This window comes from Littorina saxatilis, linkage group LG12 (assembly GCF_037325665.1).
Source record: "Littorina saxatilis isolate snail1 linkage group LG12, US_GU_Lsax_2.0, whole genome shotgun sequence".
NCBI classification, from domain to species: Eukaryota; Metazoa; Mollusca; class Gastropoda; order Littorinimorpha; family Littorinidae; genus Littorina; species Littorina saxatilis.
In genome coordinates, this window is record NC_090256.1 from 9,838,005 (window position 1) to 9,861,942 (window position 23,938).

The window sequence follows — 23,938 nt, forward strand, 5'->3', positions numbered from 1 at the left end:
AATAAACATACACAAAAATGAATTACTTTGCAAGAAATGACGTGAACGACACAAAAGGAAGGTATTACCTGTACCTAAAACAGTACTGAATCAAAATTTGAAATAGCTCTCAAAAACCAAAAACCTGGGCAGTTTTTATTTCAATAAACAAAGTCAAAGAGCGATGAACAATTGAAGACTTGCCTTTGCCACCAATGAATGTCCACTATAAATGTAGTCATTGATCATGAGTCTGTGCAGACCATGGGGGCGCGGCATTTGGAGGGAGCAGAATATTTGGCAGACAACTGTAATCAGGTGAATCGTTCTATTTGCTGGTACTACCGTAAAACGGTAAAACGCCAGTCTAAATTTCAAAACTGCAACACACACGCTGACACACGCATTCACATAGAACTAATCAGTTTTGTGGGCAACACACATCAATGATAAAGTATATGTACACAACATTTGGTCAGTAGCGTGTCTCCCCTCGACACTGTCCACCAATCTGAAAGACACTTCCAGTTCTTTTGATGTTACTCATTGTCATCACCAAGTGTATAGTCATGTACCTCGCGGCGTGGTATTACCTGTGACGAAAGGACACCATTGGGACCAGCCAAACGTGTCCTGACATCGCTTATGCGTCTGTCGTGAAAGGGATTCTTTCTTTCCTTTCTTTATTTGGTGTTTAACGTCGTTTTCAACCAAGAAGGGTTATATCGCGACGGGGAAAGGGGGAAGATGGGAGAGAGTCACTTGTCAATTGTTTCTTGTTCACAAAAGCACTAACAAAAATTTGCTCCAGGGGCTTGCAACGTAGTACAATATATGACCTTACTGGGAGAATGCAAGTTTCCAGTACAAATGACTTAACATTTCTTACAAACTGCTTGACTAAAATCTTCACAAAAATTGACTATATTCTATACAAGAAACACTTAACAAGGGTAAAAGGAGAAACAAAATCCGTTAGTCGCCTCTTACGACATGCTGGGGAGCATCGGGTAAATTCTTCCCCCTAACCCGCGGGGGGCACTGTACAGTGCACTCAGCTACAACAGCAACAGCAGTATTTGCCAGGTAATCAGCCGGTTGTTGTCTACCACAATAGATTTCACGAAAGTCAACTGCCTTACCAGGAATTTTACATCAAGTTTGCGTGTTTAAAAGGCCGGGTCCCATACTGGAAGAGCATCAAGACCAGCTTGACTCGAATTAGCCGAGAAAATGACAATCGGTTTCAACTCACTCTATCACACAGTTAAGGTTCCTACCTTACTACAGCCCTACTTGCGGCAAGTCGGATGAGAGAAATTCTCGTAAGCTGTTCGTGAATTATTTGTGTCATTTGTTAAGTTAAGTGTCTTTCAAGACCTGGTATAGGCTTGCACTCATAGTGTTATATCACTTTGTGCAATGCCATAGACGACAACTGTAGTGTACCAGAGGAACAGCAGTAGATAGGACGTCCGACTCTAGATTACACGTATAGTGGACCAACACTGCGAGCTTAACTGTAGATGACAACTGTAGATAGGACGTCCGACTCTAGATTACACGTATAGTGGACCAACACTGCGTGCTTATCTGTAGATGACAACAGTAGATAGGACGTCCGACTCTAGATTACACGTATAGTGGACCAACACTGCGTGCTTAACTGTAGATGACAACTGTAGATAGGACGTCCGACTCTAGATTACACGTATAGTGGACCAACACTGCGAGCTTAACTGTAGATGACAACAGTAGATAGGACGTCCGACTCTAGATTACACGTATAGTGGACCATCACTGCGTGCTTAAATGTAGAACTGTAGATAGGACGTCCGACTCTAGATTACACGTATAGTGGACCATCACTGCGTGCTTAACTGTAGATGACAACTAGATAGGGCGTCCGACTCTAGATTACACGTATAGTGGACCATCACTGCGTGCTTAAATGTTGAACTGTAGATAGGACGTCCGACTCTAGATTACACGTATAGTGGACCATCACTGCGTGCTTAACTGTAGATGACAACTAGATAGGGCGTCCGACTCCAGATTACACGTACAGTGGACCATCACTGCGTGCTTAACTGTAGATGACAACTAGATAGGGCGTCCGACTCTAGATTACACGTATAGTGGACCATCACTGCGTGCTTAACTGGAGATGGCAACACTAGATAGGGCGTCCGACTCCAGATTACACGTACAGTGGACCAACACTGCGTGCTTAACTGTAGATGACAACTAGATAGGGCGTCCGACTCTAGATTACACGTATAGTGGACCATCACTGCGTGCTTAACTGTAGATGACAACTGTAGATAGGGCGTCCGACTCCAGATTACACGTATAGTGGACCATCACTGCGTGCTTAACTGTAGATGACAACTGTAGATAGGGCGTCCGACTCCAGATTACACGTATAGTGGACCAACACTGCGTGCTTAACTGTAGATGACAACTGTAGATAGGACGTCCGACTCTAGATTACACGTATAGTGGACCAACACTGCGTGCTTAACTGTAGATGACAACTGTAGATGACAACTGTAGATAGGGCGTCCGACTCCAGATTACACGTATAGTGGACCAACACTGCGTGCTTAACTGTAGATGACAACTGTAGATAGGACGTCCGACTCTAGATTACACGTATAGTGGACCAACACTGCGTGCTTAACTGTAGATGACAACTAGATAGGACGTCCGACTCTAGATTACACGTATAGTGGACCATCACTGCGTGCTTAAATGTAGAACTGTAGATAGGACGTCCGACTCTAGATTACACGTATGGTGGACCAACACTGCGTGCTTAACTGTAGATGACAACTAGATAGGGCGTCCGACTCTAGATTACACGTATAGTGGACCATCACTGCGTGCTTAACTGTAGATGACAACTAGATAGGGCGTCCGACTCTAGATTACACGTATAGTGGACCAACACTGCGTGCTTAACTGTAGATGACAACAGTAGATAGGACGTCCGACTCTAGATTACACGTATAGTGGACCAACACTGCGTGCTTAACTGTAGATGACAACAGTAGATAGGACGTCCGACTCTAGATTACACGTATAGTGGACCAACACTGCGTGCTTAACTGTAGATGACAACTAGATAGGGCGTCCGACTCTAGATTACACGTATAGTGGACCAACACTGCGTGCTTAACTGTAGATGACAACAGTAGATAGGACGTCCGACTCTAGATTACACGTATAGTGGACCAACACTGCGTGCTTAACTGTAGATGACAACTGTAGATAGGACGTCCGACTCTAGATTACACGTATAGTGGACCAACACTGCGTGCTTAACTGTAGATGACAACTGTAGATAGGGCGTCCGACTCTAGATTACACGTACAGTGGACCATCACTGCGTGCTTAACTGTAGATGACATCCACAGAGTATCAAAAGAAAGAACAGTAGATAGGATGTCCGACTCTAGATTGTACGTACAATCATAGACCATTTATCCTGGACCGCCAACTAGCTCTCTCTCCGCTCTTTCTCTCTATTACGAGGTAGCGGCCTCTCGCATTTAGGAACCTACGCTTACAAGCCTTTCAGAAATCAGGGGGACGTGATATCCGGTGTCGATTGTAAACATGGACGAAGTTGCCGAGGTAAGTTCTGAAAATGCTAAAATAAACTCAGCAAAAGTGCATATGGAACATGTTTTTCGATGAGTTTTGTTAAGTTTAGTTTGGAGTTTTGGAAAATCCAGTTCATTGTCACCTCCCATTGTCACAAATAACTGGAGCGTGCTTTCTTTTCACTGTCTTCGAATCGCTGGCTTTCAAACCGGACGCGACGCGCCCCTGAAAGTCGAGAGTCGTAACCTCGAAGGGTCACGTGACGAGTTGGCGGTCCAGGCTATTTGGTCTATGGTACAATGGACGCGCTGGGTGCTGGATGGAGGTCCAGAACATCACTGAAGCTGTCACTCTCCTTTCGATGGTCTTGTGGCATGGGCACTGTGCGTGCTGCTGACAGCAGACCTGCATGGCATATGCAGTTTACCAGTTAATAAACTGGTTGCTCGTTTGTAATACAATATTCCTCTGTAGTCATATACATGTTATGGTTTGGATGATCAAATCATGAGCTTTAGCTTTTCCGTGCAGAACTGGCATTCATGGCATACATTACAATTGGAGTATACCAGATCTAAACCAAAAACGTTAGGCACAACACATTGTTGGCCGTGGGCTCTACGTGAATCGTACCCGATGTTAAAATGTACATTTCTCCAGGAGCATGTCACTGGACCTGTCAGACACGCACATCTACAGCGTAGCCTTTACACCTGATGAATAAACCCAGACAACTCGTACAGCATGCATCAGCCGCCACAGTGGATCAAGGCTATTCTTAGCATTGTGCACTATACACTATCAATATCATTCAAAGCCAGGGTATATACGACCTTTTGCTGTAAGTTACCAGCTCAGGATGTTAAAAAAATGAGACACCATTATATGCCCTGCTCTATACAACGTAGCCTTCACAGCTTGATGGCTTCAACAAAGATGACACGACGTAAGAAACTCATGCAGAGGACTTTATGATCGGGTAGTCATACTGCAAATAACACTTTATATTGACCTCTGAAGCCATATGCCACGGATACCCTGCTCTATTAAACGAAGCATTCACAACTAGACAACGAGTCCCAGATAGAACTCATCACAGTTAATACCTCGTAGACAAGTCGCACAGTGGATAATGTGGTCAGATATTCATGCAGCTTACCTAGCATTAGCATTTGGAGATCTTATGCCATTAATGACTTGCTGCAAGGCATATCCTCAAAACCTGTATTGTACGAGATGACACACCTTAGATAGCTCCTACAGTCCACCAGTACAGTAGTCCTCCGAGTCAGGAGCCATTGACTGAGGCTCTGTTGTTCACAATTGCACCTGCAAGTCTTCATATCTGGAGTATGCTGGACGACACACCATATAAAAGGTCGCTTACAGAGGCACCACAAAAAGCTCACATGTCAATCAATCAATCAATCAATGAGGCTTATATCGCGCATATTCCGTGGGTACAGTTCTAGGCGCTCTGCAGTGATGCCGTGTGAGATGAAATTTTATACGGCCAGTAGATTGCAGCCATGTCGGCGCATATTTACCTTTCACGGCCTTATTCCAAGTCACACGGGTATGGTAGACAATTATTAACTGTGCCTAAGCAATTTTGCCAGGAAAGACCCTTTTGTCAATCGTGGGATCTTTAACGTGCACACCCAATGTAGTATACACGGGGGGTGGTTCGGACACCGAAGAGAGTCTGCACACAAAGTTGACTCTGTGAAATAAATTTCCGCCGAACCTGGGATCGAACTCGCGCTGACAGCGGCCAACTGAATACAAATCCAGCGCGCTACCAACTGAGCTATATCCCCGCCCCGTCAGGCACTCTTTCAGCCTATCAATATACAGTACTAGCTGAGATCAGGTGCCTTTGATGGACTTGGGCGCTACTCACAACACATCACACACCTGTAGTGTATCAAAATGAAACCGTATATTTCTCCTGCAATGTATCCGTGAAGCAGTCAGATGTCATCTATTCGTGCTAAAAGGTCGTTATCACGCCTGGAGTGTTTCAAAAGGAAACCGTATATTTCTCAGGGTATCCAGGAGTAGTCAGATGTCGTGCTAAAAGGTCGTTCTCACGCCTGGAGTGTTTCAAAAGGAAACCGTATATTTCTCAGGGTATCCAAGAGTAGTCAAATGTCGTCTATCGCTTTCACGCCTGGAGTGACCAGATGCTGACCACTCCAGAAGACTTTCCGTTCGAAATTCTGCAAGCAGGCGTTACAGTCCTTGGTGGTCAGGTTGTCACTCAGATTACCAGTGCAACAGCCCCTATATTCAGGTGTCTTTAAAACCCTGCCTACAGACCTGCCAGTGATGACACCGAAGGACACAGCCACGAGAGTTGAAGACAAGCTCGTCCAGCAGATAGCATAGGTTTAGTACCAAACACAGCCTCAACACAGCCTTCACTAACACTGTACAGAGGGTAGTTTATACAGCAAATGTCAGTACCGCCCTTGGAGGGGTGTCTTCTCGACCAATAGCCTCAACACTTGGAGACTACCAGATGACAAACTCCTGCAACAGATACCAGTAACCTCGGTTGTCAGTTTATCATACAGCCTACCAGTAGAGTAGCTTTCTCGGTCAGATGCCAATAATGGCCTGCTGCAACGCATAGCCTCAACACCTGACATGTGCTATAGATCCCACATTGAAGACAAAATCGCATATAACGCACCGGAAAATCGAGTGCTCCTGCAGCCTCGCAGTAGAGTAGCCCCCAAGGTTAGGTGCCAATAATGCAAGCCATAGGCTCAATACCTCACATGTAGCAGATGCCAGTTCGTAGAAAAAATCGCTTAGGAGACACCAGACACCTCTGTTTATTAGGTACTCCTGCATTTAAGCAGAAAAGTAACTCCGAGATTAACGAATGTCCTGATACCTCAACACCTCACACGTTTGCAGACAAACTAGCGCAGCAGACATCAACAACCTCCACTGATCAATTACTCCTGCAGCCTCGCAGTACTGTAGAGTAGCCCCCAAGGTTAGGTGCCGATAATGCAAGACTTAGGCTTAATACCTCACGTGTAGCAGCTAGATGCCACTTCGTAGAAAAAAATCACACAGCAGACACCAACAACCTCTGTTGATAAGGCACTCCTGCATCTTAGACTTAGTAGTAGAGTCACCCAGAGACTAACGAATGTCCTGATACCTCAAAACCTCACATGTTTGTAGACAAACTAGCGCAGCAGATATCAACAACCTCCGCTGATAAGGTACTCCTTCAGCCTAGCAGTAGACTAGGCCTCAAGGTTAGGTGCCGATAATACAATACCTTACATGCAAAAGATGTCACTTCTTAGACAAAATTGCACAGCAGACACCAACAACCTCTGTTGATCAGATACTCCTGCAGCCTACGAGCAGATTAGCCCTGCTACAGCCTATAGCCTCTAAACCTGGAGACTACCGGATGACAACCTCCCGCAGCAGATAACAGCTTATAGCAGCCCTGTGAGGTCAGGTGCCGTTCACGGCCTGGTAACAGGTGACAGCTTGCTGCTGGTGGGGGGTGGCGGGTTGCTGGAGGACAAGCACAGTTTGGCAGCCGTTACTGGCGGTCTGTGAGCACACGGCGCTGGTGACGTCAGCTTGTTGGCTTTCCACGACACTCGGGTCGTCCTCTCCGCTCGGCTGGATGTCTTCTGGGGGCCGGAAGTGACGCAGCTGTTTGGGGCGGCGTTCATGAACTGCTGCTCTTTGTCTCCTTGTTGGCTGCAGTCTGTGAACACAAGAGTGAAGAATTAGTTAGGTGCCAACTAAAGGTCAGCTTACGTGCTGTATTTGTTACTGGTGCCCAGCATTTCAGAAATCTGTCATTTTTGTTGTTGTAAGATAAAATAACCCAGTTGCAGTCTGAGAAAACAAGAGTGAAGAATTATTTAGGTGCCAACTACAGGTCATCTTACATGATGTATTTGTCACTGGTGCCCAGCATTTTAGAAATCTTTTGTTTATGTTGTTGTAAGATAAAATTAGATAGATAAGATAAGAGAAAGCAGAAATGGAAGAAAGCGACGACAAAAATACCACAAGACAGGCATGACTTAAAGTTATGTGAGGTCATTCTCTTAGCAAGCATCCTAGGCAATACGAGAAAGACAATCTCCTCCTGAATCCAAAAGACTGAAGCGTATCCGCCTATAACTGCTATATATATACCATGACTGTATGCACAATACTTTGTAACACGTTTATTATCATTCTATTTTAAGAACAATTGCAGTATAATAATGCATTCAACTACTCCTTCACATACGTTTTTTCAACCTAAATACCAATCAATAGAATAGCCTTTAGACACAAATTACAAAGAAGCGCAGCTCAACCAACACACAGACTCTGTAGAAGAAAAAAAAACTAGAAGTTTTTGAACACGCTTTGCAACCAACTTTTACTTTAAAGTTTGAATAAAGCACGCACACGTACATGTGGACATAAAGCACTACTAAATACCAATAACTGAAACCGAAAAGGCAACATATACGTCCATTTAAGACTAAGGAAGACAATGGAGGAAAAAAGGTGCACCAGCACATCACAGGAAGGGACTAAAGGCATAGTTTTATGAGAAAACTTTGACACATATCATTATTATTTGGATAACGTTGAGTCAACTTCAAATCTAAAAGAAGAAATAGATTGACCTAAAACGACAAACTCATGTTCATCACATAAGGCTGAGGTCTTCACACATATGAACCATTTCGTAATAGACTCACAACTATGATTCATTAGTATGTATGTACACAACCACATCATATTAATAACCACACTAATGCTATACACTAAGTCTCTATTCTGCCGAGTGACAACCCACATAAACATACAGGTTCTATACAGATGATTTCATTAAAGAAAAACTTCTACAAGCATGCATCCAACTCGTCCTAATATCACTTGCCCTTGATATGATCGGTATAGTTTGATTGCAATCAATGTTGACCATCGAATTGTTCTTTTGTCAACTGTGACCCTCCACCACGAAATGAGTCGCATGTCACCTCGCGCGGTTCTGCGCGGGGAGTGTCTGGTAACAGTGTGAGGGTCACCTTAGTCACAGGCTTATAACTCAAACAGTTTTTATTGCTCTTTACTAAAACGGTTTTCACCACTGGATAGAGAATAAACAACTATTTAGGAAAATGTAAACATATGAAAATCATGCAAAGGTGACATGCGACTCATTCCGTCGTGGAGGGTCACTAATATTGCCAAACGTCTTTTGACAGGGTTTCCCTCAGGTAACATTTGTTTATTTGTTTCTTGTGAATTTGAGCTTTTGCATTTTTTGTCTGTTGAAAGTATTTCTACTGTCCAAACGTTTATGAATCAATTTGGTTGCCCTACTTCTCCGCCTGACGTTTCTTGTTTACTTTTGTGTTTTAGTTATGCTAGTGACGGGCGCTGTGGCGGGGTGGTAAGACGTCGGCCTCTTAATCAGAAGGTCGAGGGTTCGAATCCCGGCCGCGGCCGCCTGGTGGGTTAATTATAAGTGTTGAGATTTTTCTGATCTCCCAGGTCAAGTTATGTGCAGACCTGCTAGTGGCTTATCCCCCTTCGTCTGTACACGCAAGCACAAGACCAAGTGCGCACGGAAAAGATCCTGTAATCCATGTCAGAGTTCGGTGGGTTATAGAAACACGAAAATACCCAGCATGTTTCCTCCGAAAAAAAACTTTGATGTTTGATTAAAACACTGCAAGATTTTAAAACGGCAACATGGGGAATATGGTTACCTTCCGGTTTACAGTTGAAATCTTTGAGCACAAAAAAGAAATGAACAGGAGCAGGAGTAAGGTCACGTCATTAATTCATACTCTTTGATAAAAGAAAATTAGGAATTTTTTTCAGCTGTTTGTTCCTCTTTGACACAAGACAACCAAAAATCCGAAATCAAGACAAAAGGGCGAATATGATGGCACAGTAGATTACAAACGCACTATACGTAGCAATGTAATTTAAGATACCTTCTTTTTCATGTATACGAGCTTGTAAACCGCAACAGATTGGTCTTTACGTTTACATGTGAAAAGGGATCCTTCCACTTCGACATTAAAAAAACCATCAACAGACTGACTTTGTCATGTCCATAGTGGGACTTCGCTACTGACCAATCTCGCAGATTTATGGACGTGTACAGTTTCAAAATTCACACAATCATATTGTCAGATCACACAGTTCCAAAATAAATTGAGTAAGAGATTCTCACTCTGCAGCCAGACAGTAGAGTTTTGGGTGTTATGTGACCGAATGGAAGGATGAATGCTCTTACTTCAATTGAAAGCCAAGGTGATTTACAAGACGGTTCACACGGGAAAGGCAGGTATCTTTAACGCAACAATATTTAATCAGAGTATGTTTGCGTGTGCTTATACCTAGTGATATTGTAAAGCGCATAGTGCTTTTAGTTATGCGCTATAGAAATCTCCTTAATAAATAAATAAATAAACAAGGTGACAAAAGTAAGGGCAGGTTAGTAGTACAAGGCAGTCGCTGTGATACTAACGTGAGTGGTGGGAATGAGAGGAGAGAGACTGTCCCTCAACGAAACTGAAACAAAACATGTCGCAAACATGAAACACAAAATGAGGAAAAAAATTGATGAAACATTGATGGAAAAAAATGATGAAATGTTGATGACAAAATGATGAAACGTTGATGAAACAATGATGAAACATTTCATTCATGAAACCCTCAACGTATAAAATGCCGAACAAATCATTTTCCGCTTGTTACGCTTTAAGGGTTCAAATGGAAGAAGTATTGAAAATCGTCCTTATTTTTAAATGTTTTCGTGACTCTTGGTCGATGTCAATTCTGTTCTGATAAGTTTCTGTGGTAATTAAACGACAACAACATAAATGTTGTGACAAATCGTTGGACGAACAAAGTGTTACTGTTAAAACAACATTACCATTACTATTAATTATCACAGGAATAAAATAAAACCCTGTTGTAAACGTCATCAAAGTAAATATCATGTTAAACATTTCACATAATTATAACATCTGTTTTCATGTGGTACAATACCAAAATTAATGTTCAAAAGTCACAACATACAATCCAACTAAAAATATATATTGTTATTATGATAGAGCCTTTCTCAGAGAGACCTGTACAAAAATGTATGAAAACAAAAAATGTGAGATGAAGTTTTAAATAAATGTTAAGAAACTAACTGTCGATACCCATGCTGTAAGTTAGTAAATTAGTATGTGGTTACGACATGTACGTTTTGTTACATTCCTGACTGAACACAATGTTTACTGAAGTTTTGCACTTCTCTGTTCTGCAAAGGACAACAAAGCTTTACCTTTGTAACGGAGTATCCATTAATGCTTTCCCCTATAACAACGAAACAGAAAAAGAACATTATTATAAATTCATTATATTGCAAATACACAGAAGCATTTTGCAAAGCAAGCATGGGCAAGAGGAATGTAAAGATACCTCCTTCTCTATGTAAAGATACCTCCCTCTCTATGTAGAGATACCTCCCTCTCTATGTAAACGATCAAGAAAGCGATCACAGATTTATCCAGACTTGAAAGGAACAGTCCTTCCGATATAAACAAGAAATTCCTCCGAGGTTGGAAAAACACCCCCGTCAAAGGGAAATAACCTTCTCAGTTGGTGGCAGTGACTGAGTGAGAATGGTTATTTCCCTTTGACCATTAAGATGTCCCTCTATAAGTCCTTGTATAATTTTAATCCACCAATAACTCCCTAACCGTGTGTTTGACTGGTCCCAATTTTTGTAAGGACCGTCTCAGGAATGTAAAGAACCTGTTCATTCTTGAGATCTATATGCGAACACAAACACACACACAAACAAACAATCAAACAAACACATCGACCGAAACCTATACACACCCCTATACCGGGGGTGTAAAAATCTGTTTACGGTATCCCGATCGACTCTATTTTTTTTCGCGCGACCCTAGACTTTTTTTTTATTTGAAAAAAAAAAAATTGTGGTTGTTTTTTGGCAAAATAACTTAAAAATATGTTTTTTTGGGGGAAAAAAAATCCCGACCTACCGACCCTATTTTTTTGTTGCCTATGTTACCGTAAACAGACTTTTTTTTAGTTTTTTGCCTAACAGACACAAGTGGCTTTTTGTGAAATTATTCCATAAAAAATGTATGTCACTCTGCACAGGAAGCCGTCATGATGTTGAGTTGTGGTGTGTATCCACGTGGATGAATGTTCTAATGCAATGTAAAAGCCAAACGAGATCTGAGATGGTGAGCCTAACTGTCTTCACGGAAAGGACTGTCAGTGCCTTTACGGTAAGATAAGAAAATATTTTTATGTCTTTTTACATTTAGTCAAGTTTTGATTTTTGTCTTCTTCTAATTGTGTTGTTGTTGTTGAGAACTATGCTGATCGTGAACAAATATACAAGAGATATATCAACAAAAAACCCACAAAAAAAACAAAAAAAAGATAAGAGCACCCTGCGTGTCCGTGGCATACACACATCAATTGTCCGACTGCTTTCTGTGTAGAGCGGGGGATTCCCCCCCCCCCCCCCCCCCACCCCCCTCTCCCAGAATGTATTTTTTCAGGTTAACTCTGATGACAGTTACGAAATCAATTCAGCCAAACCTTTTTACTATCCATATGCAGAAAGCAGATAAGCTTTTGATTCTTGCTATGCGACCAAGTGGAAGGATGCTCTTGTTCCACACACAGACCAGGACAGACCAGTTAAGCTTTTGATTATTGCAATGTGACCAAGTGGAAGGATGCTCTTGTTCCACACACAGACCAGGACAGACCAGTTGTGATTTACGAGAATGTTTAAACACTATTCAATATCAAGTTCATTTCTCACGAAAGTACCGGAAGTACCGTCCTCACCCGATCTGCTTGCCACCCCCGCCTCCCAGCAACTCTGTTCCTCTCTCTCACACACATACACACACACGCAAGTACGCACGCACGCACGCACGCACACACACACACACGCACCGTCCGGGTTCATTTGTAAAAGGCTTACAAAACGACACCGAATGGGAGGTAATTTAGTTTTGAGATATTTTCCATTCAAAGCTCGGTTACCTCCCTTGCAATGCGAAAATGCATACTGCCATCTGCCCGTTAAGTTTTGATAAGACATCTTTTTGTTTTGATGATTTGAGGCTACAGAAAAAAATACACAGAAACAGAAACAGGGACGAAAAGAGACAGAACGACATACAAACACGCTCTTTGTTAGACACGCACGATAAGTTTAACTGTTTACAGTTATTGTAAATGTTTAAAAATTACACGAGAAGGATCGTTCCAATCGGACGCCGGAAAATTGTCTGAAACTGAGACTGGTAGAAAGCGGTTTGCAAAACATCTAGCACCCTGATCAAGAATGACCAAAAAGAGAGACTAGTTTTGATAGAGAGGAGATAAAGTGAATTTCCAAAGCTGTGTGACGGCCGGGTGGATCTTTAGATTTACAAAAGAGCGGAAGATGTATGAAGGACAATTGAACAGTTTCGTGCCCAACTACGAAGGAAATGACTGACGAAGGTTGCTGTCCACCACTTGGGAAATGCACTTTACATGCGCAAAATTCAAACATACACACAACTAAGGGGAGTATGCAAGGACTGAAACAGTCTAGCGCACTGTTAGTAAAGAGGTTTGAAAAGCACTGCCAGTAAAGAGGTTTGAAAAGCACCGCCAGTAAAGAGGTTTGAAAAGCACTGCCAGTATAGAGGTTTGAAAAGTACTGCCAGTAAAGAGGTTTGAAAAGCACTGCCAGTAAAGAGGTTTGAAAAGTACTGCCAGTAAAGAGGTTTGAAAAGCACTGCCAGTATAGAGGTTTGAAAAGCACTGCCAGTATAGAGGTTTGCAACGCAAACGGAAGTCAGCAAAACATGCACAAGGACAAAAGCGACTACTTAAAGCGGAGGATACGCAAGAACTATTCCATTTGTGGGGTTAAAGACCTAGGGAACTACTTTTAAGCGGAGGGATATACAAAAACTATCTCAACTTAGAATTGTAGGTTATTGGAACGTTTAATTATTGACAAAACAAAACGTTACATTTACTGGTACGTCGACCCAGTGGTCTTTTAGGTAGACAGACAGACAAACACTTATGGTACAACTAATGAACTTATCTTAGAATCGATTATCTCGATTGGTGATTACCTCGCCGGCATCTTGCAAGCGAGTTTCATCCAAAATTCTAAGATAAGTTCATTATTGATTTTTTTTTTTGGGGGGGGGGGGGGGAGATCTATATAAGGAACTACTTTAAAGGTGGTCGTCTACATTTTTGCTTTTTTTTCCATAATCTTATGGTTAGATTTCGCTAAAAAGTTATGTCAGATGATGAATGAACCATGGGGAAAAAAGTTATAGAAAAAAAAATATATGTAAAAAAAGATTTTATTTTTGGGTAGCGTGACTCACGCTTCCAATATTTTGTTTTCTGTTTGCTGAGAACATGTGCTTTGCTTAAAAATACTGACCAATCAAATTCATGTCACTATGCTTATAGCCACGCCCAAACAAGTGCAGCAACAGTTTGACACTGGAGCGCTGTCCACGCTTTTTTTTAAACGCATGAAATGCACGGGATTTGAGAGGAGTTTTGCGCTTGGCATTTTCCTATCCTACAATGAGTGCTACGCTGGAATACTACAATGATTTTTCAAACGGTTACACTGGCTTCGTCTTTCCTGATCGAAAGGGGGTGTATTGTTGATAATTGTAGATAATAGACTCTGCATTTTAATGGTCAAATGGCGATTTCGGTATAGAAATGTGGACAAGGACCTTTAAAGCTGTGGGATACATAAGAACTGCCTCAAATGTGAGAAAAAATATCTACTTTAAAGCGGAGGGATACAAGAGGACTACGTCATACTTGGTCAAAGGACATGGGATACACAAGGAACACAGGGAGAAAGGACAAAAGGGACTACTTAAAGCGGAAAGATACACAAGAACTATATCAATTTTGGGGGAAAAAGATCTATATAAGGAACTACGTTAAAAGCAGCTGTGAGATACACAAGATACCTGGAATGTAAGGAAAAGATATCAAGGGAACTACTTTAAAGCGAAGGGATACACAAGGACAACAAGGACCTCTTAAAGCGGAAAGATACACACGAACTATATTAATGCTGAGGGGATACCATCTAGGGAACTACTTTAAAGCTGTGGAATACACAAGAACTACCTCAAATGTGAGGAAAAGAGATCAATGGAACTAACTCAAAGCGGAGGGATACGGAGGACTTCTTCAGACTTGGACAAAGGACAAGGGAACTACTTACATCAGAGACAAAAGGAAAACCTCAGACTTAGAGAAAGCACGATGGAATAACTTACAGCGGAGGGATACAAGAGGACTACCTCAGCTATGAACAAAGGACAAGGGGACTACTTTAAAGCGAAGGGAAACACAAGGGTACCACTGCTTGGGGAAAAGATCTAGGGAACCAATTCAAAGCGGAGAGATACACGAGAACTTCAGATTTGGACAAAGGACAAGTGCACTACTTATAGCGGAGGGATACACAAGTACTACCTCAGACTTGGACAAAGGATAAGAGAACTACTTAAAGCGGAGCGATAGAAAAGTACTACTTCAGACTTGGACAAAGGATAAGGGAACTACTTACAGCGGAGGGATACACAAGTAGGCTTACTACCTCAGACTTGGACAAAGGATAAGGGAACTACTTACAGCGGAGGGATAGAAAAGTACTACTTCAGACTTGGAAAAAGGATAAGGGAACTACTTACAGAGGAGGGATACACAAGTACTACCTCAGACTTGGAAAAAGGATAAGGGAACTACTTAAAACGGAGGGATACACAAGGAGTACCTCAGATTGGGACAAAGGATAAGGGAACTACTTAAAACGGAGGGATACACAAGGAGTACCTCAGATTTGGACAAAGGACAAGGGCACTACTTAAAGCGGAGCGATAGAAAAGTACTACTTCAGACTCGGACAAAGGATAAGGGAACTACTTACAGAGGAGGGATACACAAGTACTACCTCAGACTTGGAAAAAGGATAAGGGAACTACTTAAAACGGAGGGATACACAAGGAGTACCTCAGATTGGGACAAAGGATAAGGGAACTACTTAAAGCGGAGGGATACACAAGGACTACCTCAGATTGGGACAAAGGATAAGGGAACTACTTAAAGCGGAGGGATACACAAGGAGTACCTCAGACTTGGACAAAGGATAAGGGAACTACTTACAGCGGAGGGATACACAAGTAGGCTTACTACCTCAGACTTGGACAAAGGATAAGGGAACTACTTACAGCGGAGGGATACACAAGTAGGCTTACTACCTCAGATTGGGACAAAGGATAAGGGAACTACTTAAAGCGGAGGGATACACAAGGACTACCTCAGATTGAGACAGGAAGAAGGAGGAGGTCCGCGAACCTTGTCGCCGTGACCTCGTGTTCATGGCCCGGTTGACCCGGAAACGGTTCCACTTCTTCCGGATCACGCTTTGAACCTGAAACAAAAACCAGACCGGATGTGAACGTGAAACGAACATTGGCTAAAGGTTTGAGCGTGGCTTGGAAGTGACATGTTTCTTTGAATGGTGTGCCATCTTCATAATTATAGCTTTGAACCAGAAAACATACTTTTTTAAAAATATTTGTTACATAACATTTCAAAAGTGTAAGCGTCAGGTAAATAGAAAATACTACATGGCTTGCTGTTTCGTACCAGATTTACACGAGTTTAAAAAAAAATATTGAACTGCGAGCGAAAGCGAGCTGTTCATTATTTGAAAAGGCAACGAGTGTAAATCTGGTACGAAACGGCAAGCCATGTAGTATTCTGTTTATCCTACATACTGTACTTACGTGTATTTTACTGAAAATGTCCTGCAGTCGAGGCAGCTAAATTGAAGACGCTTGTTTTGGAACCTCGATCTCTTCTAAAGCCTCGTGCAATCTATTACGTCAAAGCAAAGAAACGTCACTCTGAAAGTGTGGCGTGACGTGTTAGTTCTAAAAATTCATCGAGGGTAATTAGCGAGCGCAATTTTTTTTTCTATAATGGGGTTTGTCTCGGTGACTTTGGCATCATAAGCAGTGTAAAAACGGGTTCCTGTCAGACTTGCTTGACATGACCTCATTTACATGATATACACACATGTGATTTGAACGATTATTATCTCACGAGTGTCTCTCTCGCGTATGTAGGATAACAACAGTTTAAACATGCGTACAATAAACCAATTTACTTACCTCTGCGTTCATGAAGCAATAGAGAACTGAGACAAATATTCCCTGAAACAAACCAAAGTGTCACTCTGTTTATTGGTCATACAGAGTTATTCATTCTCTAGCTTTTGTGTGTGTTTGCATTCAATGTTTGTGTACTCAATGTTATGTTCCATCCATTGTTAGCAAGTTCAGTTTTTACGATTCAAATTGTTTCGTTTATTCAAAGAGGGAGAATGATCAGTCCTTAGCATGAACGCACACACGCACAAATGGAATACATCTGAGATAAGTTTGATAAATTAAACCAAAAAACAAACATACCAACACACTAACCAACACAGAAGCAAACAAAGAAGCAAGCGATCAAACGAGCATACACGAATCTAAGTAAAAAAAAAAAATTAAATTTTTTTTTAAAAAAATCAAGCTAAAAATGAGACTTTAAGAAGACTAAAATCTATCAATCTTAAACTAGCACTTCGTTCTCTCCATTTGTTTGTTTGTTTGCTTAACGCCCAGCCGACCACGAAGGGCCATACCAGGGCGGTGCTGCTTTGACATATAACGTAACACACAAGACAGAAGTCGCAGCACAGGCTTCATGTCTCACCCAGTCACATTATTCTGACACCGGACCAACCAGTCCCAGCACTAACCCCATAATGCCAGACGCCAGGCGGAGCAGCCACTAGATTGCCAATTTTAAAGTCTTAGGTATGACCCGGCCGGGGTTCGAAGCCACGACCTCCCGATCACGGGGCGGACGCCTTACCACTAGGCCAACCGTGCCGGTTCTTCTCTCCATTTGCATTTTCAGAAAAACGACAATCCAGTATAACGAGAAAGGGAAACATTCTGGCACATGACTTTTAGGGACTGTTTATTTTTATTAAGTCCAAACATGCTGTTCTGAAAGCACGTGCTCTACGGAAGAAATAACATTCGTCCGTCTCGTTATTACAGGGGGAAAAAACAATATTTACTGTCTTTAAATGCCAAATCATCGTTTTGGGAAGCAGTCTTTCGCAAAACGGCGTGTCACTTTAAACGAAGAAAATAACTTGTTGCGTCAAAAATACAATTTCAAATTATCGATATTTCACCTTTTCCTTTTTCCAGGACAAAAATGTGATCATTTTTGATAACTTTATATTCGTTTTTAGACATCAAGTGGATCGTGTTCATCGAAGTCCGACATTTCGCAACCCTGACATGTTAACTGAGAAAGTTAGAAGGTAACAAAAGAAGGATTTCATTTACAAAACAAATTGTGTGCTGTTTGATACAGATCTTGATCAAGGAAAGATTGGTAACATCTCTCCGTTGCCCTACTTCTCTGTTTCTTAAAAAAAGAAATAAACGGGACGCCTACACAGACAGACAGACCGACAGACAGACACTTCTTTCTTTATTTGGTGTTTAACGTCGTTTTTAACCACGAAGGTTATATCGCGACGGGGAAGGGGGAAGATGGGATAGAGCCACTTGTCAATTGTTTCTTGTTCACAAAAGCACTAATCAAAAATTTGCTACAGGGGCTTGCAACGCAGTACAATTACCTTACTGGGAGAATGCAAGTTTCCAGTACAAAGGACTTAACATTTCTTACATACTGCTTGACTAAAATCTTTACAAAAATTGACTATATTCTATACAAGAAACACTTAACAAGGGTAAAAGGAGAAACAGAATCCGTTAGTCGCCTCTTACGACATGCTGGGGAGCATCGGGCAAATTCTTTCTCGTCCCAACCAATATGGGACTCCCCCTAACCCGCGGGGGGGTACAGACAGACACTAAGACAGACTGACAGACAGGCACACACGCACACATACAGACAGACAGACAGACAGACAGACACAGACAGACAGACAGACACACACACACTAAATACCTGACAGGAAGGCAGGATAGCATTGATAACACGGTAAGCCACCATAAGAGGTCCCTGTTCAGCAGGTTGCAGCAAAAACAGCAAATTGGTCATCCCCAGTAATGGTAGCAGAATTATCGTCGCTTTTATTGCCTTCCTGAAACACACGATGCATTATGATAACAGGAAGTTGTTACTCAGTAGGATTGCAACAAATAAAAAAATAAAATAAAAAAAATGAGCAAAACAACAAGAAAACAAACAAACCGGTATTACGTACAGCACATTATTCATACCCCGTGGCAGTACAATTATGTTGCTTTTATGGTTTTCCTGAAACAAATACAATTATACCAGCAACACAAGTCAGCGTAGGACAGTGCTCCAAGTTCACATTTTTGTTTTACATTTTCCCCAGAAAATGAACCGTTTACCTATTTTTTGTAACTCTGATATACAGAAGAAGACGAAAACACATATTTTGTTGTGTTTTTCGTTCTCGTTACATTTAGTTAAGTTTTGACTAAATGTTTTATTGAGGGGGAATCGAGACGAGGGTCGTGGTGTATGTGTGTGTGTCTGTGCGTGTGTGTATGTAGAGCGATTCAGACCAAACTACTGGACCGATCTTTTTGAAATTTTACATGAGAGTTCCTGGGAACGATATCCCCGGACGTTTTTTTCTTTTTTCGATAAATACCTTTGATGACGTCATATCCGGCTTTTTGTAATAGTTGAGGCGGCACTGTCACACCCTCATTTTTCAATCAAATTGATTGAAATTTTGGCCAAGCAATCTTCGACAAAGGCCGGACTTCGGTATTGCATTTCAGCTTGGTGGCTTAAACATTAATTAATGACTTTGGTCATTAAAAATCTGAAAATTGTAAAAAAAATATTTTTGTTATAAAACGATCCAAATTTACGTTCATCTTATTTTTCATCATTTTCTGATTCCAAAAACATATAAATATGTTATATTTGGATTAAAAACAAGCTCTGAAAATTAAAAATATAAAAATTATTATCAAAATTAAATTTTTGAAATCAATTTAAAAACACTTTCATCTTATTCCTTGTCGGTTCCTGATTCCAAAAACATATAGATATGATATGTTTGGATTAAAAACACGCTCAGAAAGTTAAAACGAAGAGAGGTACAGAAAAGCGTGCTATCCTTCTCAGCGCAACTACTACCCCGCTCTTCTTGTCAATTTCACTGCCTTTGCCATGAGCAGTGGACTGACGATGCTACGAGTATACGGTCTTGCTGAAAAATTGCATTGCGTTCAGTTTCATTCTGTGAGTTCGACAGCTTGACTAAATGTTGTATTTTCGCCTTACGCGACTTGTTTTTTATTTGTTTTCGCTTTTACATTTAGTCAAGTTTTGACTAAATGTTTTAACATAGACGGGGAATCGAGACGAGGGTGGTGGTGGTGTGTGTGTGTGTGTGTGTGTGTGTGTGTGTGTGTGTGTGTGTGTGTGGAGCAATTCAGAGAAAACTACTGGACTGATCTTCATGAAATTTCACATGAGAGTTTGTGGGTATGATATCCTCAGACGTTTTTTTCATGTTTTCGATATCAAATTAATGTCTTTGATGACGTCATATCCGGATTTTTGTGAAAGTTGAGGCAGCACTGTCACGCCCTCATTTTGCAACTAAATTGGTTAACATTTTGGTCAAGTAATCTTCGACGAAGCCCGGACTTTGGTATTGCATTTCGGCTTGGAGGCTTAAAAACTAGTTAATTAGTTTGCTAATTAAAGTTGTCATTAAAATCAATTAAATAAAATGATTGCATCGTATTCGTCAATATCTCCTGAATTCAAAAATGTATACATATGTCATTTTTACTCTAACAAGAAATTCCTCCGAGGTGGGAAAAACACCCCCGTCAAAGGGAAATAACCTTCTCAGTTGGTGGCAGTGACTGAGTGAGAATGGTTATTTCCCTTTGACCATTGATATGTCCCTCTATAAGTCCTTGTATAATTTTAATCCACCAATAACTCCCTAACCGTGTGTTTCCCTATACCGGGGGTGTAAACATGTGCTCAGAATTACAGAAAATAGGTTAAGTAGGCCTGAGGACTGCGTTTACACGCTACGCGGAGACGAGCGTGACCCGTCTTGGTCTTTGGCTGTGGTTAGTCGAGACTATCTTAAATATAGTCTCGGCGATGACTGTTTCTTGGTGTTAATCTGTTACTTGAGTAAATGTTTTTTATCGCTTCACGCGACTTGTTGGTATTGACTTTGTGCAGACTCTCTTCGGTGTCCGAACACCCCCGTGTGCACACATGCGCACGAAAAAGATCCCACGTTCACAGCGAAAGTCTCAGGGCTTGGAAAACACGAAAACATGCATCATCTCTCGTCTCTGATTATCATGATCGTATTTTGATACTTTGACGAGACAAACCCAATGCTGGTGTGTCGAAGAAGACAGCCACAGCGGGCTTGTTCGAATCAAAGTATCACACCATATCCTCAGCGTATTACCAATACCTTGTCCCAATATAGACCAGTTGGTCTAAGAGGACGTTAAACCCTAATAGTCAGTCAGCAACGTCCATAATTCGGCGTGGTTCAGGAACACTTTGACAATATGCGAAGAGCAAAAGTTACAAGCGTCTTCCTTCCACTGCCGGTGACCTTGACCCGAGAGAGAGAGAGAGAGAGAGAGAGAGAGAGAGAGAGAGAGAGAGAGAGAGAGAGAGAGAGAGAGAGAGAGAGAGAGAGAGAGGGTCCCTTTATTTAATATCAGTAATAGAATCCTATGGTTTACGAGGTGCTTTCGGTTTGATTCGCGCACATAACCGAATTTCACTTCCCCTCACCATTACCGTCCATTAAGATCTGAAATTTCAAATCGTTTTTCTCGCAGAAAATGTAATATTCCGGACACGCTTCCCGGTCAGACGATGATGAATACTGATTCAAATCCAATAACATTAGAAGTTTGTTTTAGACCGAAGAGCTCCAATCCATTTGAATGTGTTTTCAAGATGGGCAAGAACAGAGCACAAAACAAACAGAAGTAGGGCAATACTGGACAAAATACCGTCTCTGTTCCAAATTATTATAACGTAAGGATTGTTATGGTTCCGGAAAAATATAGATCGGGTAAGGGACGTTGACTGCTTTTACGGGACGTGTTTACGCTTTGAGAATTTGGTTTATTCATCTTCTTCTTTTTTTTCTCACCCTTTTCCTTCTTTCTTTTGTTATGGCTTCCTTTACTTTCGGTGTTTTTGTTTTTTGTTTCTGCCTTCCCCCTCCCCCCTCCGAATCCCCGTATGTTTTGTGTCAATACGTACGAATGTCTGTTTTTGTCTTTACTTATCTTTTGTCTGACAGGAATAGATGTGCTTGAAAGTGGTTGCTGTCAAAAAAACAGGGTAACTGCTGTTTGAATGAGCGATGAGTGAATAGGGGAATGTGTGTGTGTGTGTGTGTGTGTGTGTGTGTGTGTGTGTGTGTGTGTGAGTGAGTGTGTGTGAGTGAGTGTGTGTGTGTTTGCGTATGTGTATGTTAGTGTGTGTGTGTGTGTGTGTGTGCGTGCGTACGTGCGTGCGTGCGTGCGTGCGTGCGTGCGTGTGTGTGTGTGTGTGTGTGTGTGTGTGTGTGTGTGTGTGTAAACAGGCCTGCGTGCGTATATCAGCGTTCACAATACCTGAGCAAACAGTAGGACAGACAAGACAAGACAAGACAAAATCTTTATTATCGAGGGTAATAGATAGGCCTAAGCAAGAATATTGCTTTTTTACATCCAGCCCTCGCCCTAATATAGGGTCAACAAGAACAGAAAACAATTTAATCAAAGAACTATCACATCAAACTTAATACATTATTGTCACGATCGGGTGACAGAGACCAAGAAAGTGTCACTCAGTGGAGTGCCTGTTCTTGGTCGATTATGATAGAAAGCGCCTGTACGTGATATTGGGCTACAGCAGAGTTTGCTGACAGTGCTCAATGAACACGGAGGGTTTGCTGCGCACGAGTTTTACAGTGGAGGTTTCTGCTGTCATAGGGCTGACGGTTTTTCGCTGACAGCGCACACGGGATTTTCAGGGATTGAGTTTCTCGTGTCTTTTTATATTTAGTCAAGTTTTGACTAAATATTTTAACATCGAGGGGGAATCGAAACGAGGGTCGTGGTGTATGTGCGTGTGTCTGTGTGTGTGTGTCTGTGTGTGTGTGTAGAGCGATTCAGACAAAACTACTGGACCGATCTTTATGAAATTTGACATGAGAGTTCCTGGGTATGAAATCCCCGAACGTTTTTTTCATTTTTTTGATAAATGTCTTTGATGACGTCATATCCGGCTTTTCGTGAAAGTTGAGGCGGCACTGTCACGCCCTCATTTTTCAACCAAATTGGTTCAAATTTTGGTCAAGTAATCTTCGACAAAACCCGGACTTCGGTATTGCATTTCAGCTTGGTGGCTTAAAAATTAATTAATGACTTTGGTCATTAAAAATCTGAAAATTGTAAAAAAAAATAAAAATTTATAAAACGATCCAAATTTACGTTTATCTTATTCTCCATCATTTGCTGATTCCAAAAACATATAAATATGTTATATTCGGATTAAAAACAAGCTCTGAAAATTAAATATATAAAAATTATTATCAAAATTAAATTGTCGAAATCAATTTAAAAACCCTTTCATCTTATTCCTTGTCGGTTCCTGATTCCAAAAACATATAGATATGATATGTTTGGATTAAAAACACGCTCAGAAAGTTAAAACAAAGAGAGGTACAGAAAAGCGTGCTATCCTTCTTAGCGCAACTACTACCCCGCTCTTCTTGTCAATTTCACTGCCTTTGCCATGAGCGGTGGCCTGACGATGCTACGAGTAAAATGGCATTGCGTTTCATTCTGTGAGTTCGACAGCTACTTGACTAAATATTGTATTTTCGCCTTACGCGACTTGTTTCTGCTTGGGGAGGCAGAATTGTGTATAGCTGGACTGGTTTAGTGACAAGGTCAGTCACGTGTTATTGGCTAGGTTGTCTGAGAGAGGCACAAGGACGGCGCACTTGACACCCAGCGGCAGAAGGGGAAGGATCTAATACACAGTTTCTAGAGTATGATGGTTTTTCACCGAATATTGTATTCGGCACTCTAGGGGAGCTTCCACCGGTTATTTCCTTCACACTGCCACTATTTTGCTGAGGACAAGTCGTCAACTT

At 41.5% G+C, this 23,938-nt stretch overlaps 1 protein-coding gene and 1 long non-coding RNA gene across 2 annotated transcripts in view; both read right to left on the minus strand.

Annotated features, from left to right (window-relative positions):
- Positions 1-23,938, minus strand: part of LOC138981220 (uncharacterized) — a 357,841-nt gene that overhangs the window by 132,985 nt on the left and 200,918 nt on the right. The window lies entirely within an intron of this gene.
- Positions 7,078-23,938, minus strand: part of LOC138981190 (corticotropin-releasing factor receptor 2-like) — a 176,596-nt gene continuing 159,735 nt past the window's right edge. The window contains exons 9-12 of the mRNA XM_070354029.1: positions 18,748-18,883; positions 16,875-16,916; positions 16,005-16,129; positions 7,078-7,339 (exon numbers count right to left, since the gene is read on the minus strand). Of these exons, the coding sequence (XP_070210130.1) occupies positions 7,078-7,339; positions 16,005-16,129; positions 16,875-16,916; positions 18,748-18,883 (565 nt within the window). The remainder of the gene's footprint in view (positions 7,340-16,004; positions 16,130-16,874; positions 16,917-18,747; positions 18,884-23,938) is intronic.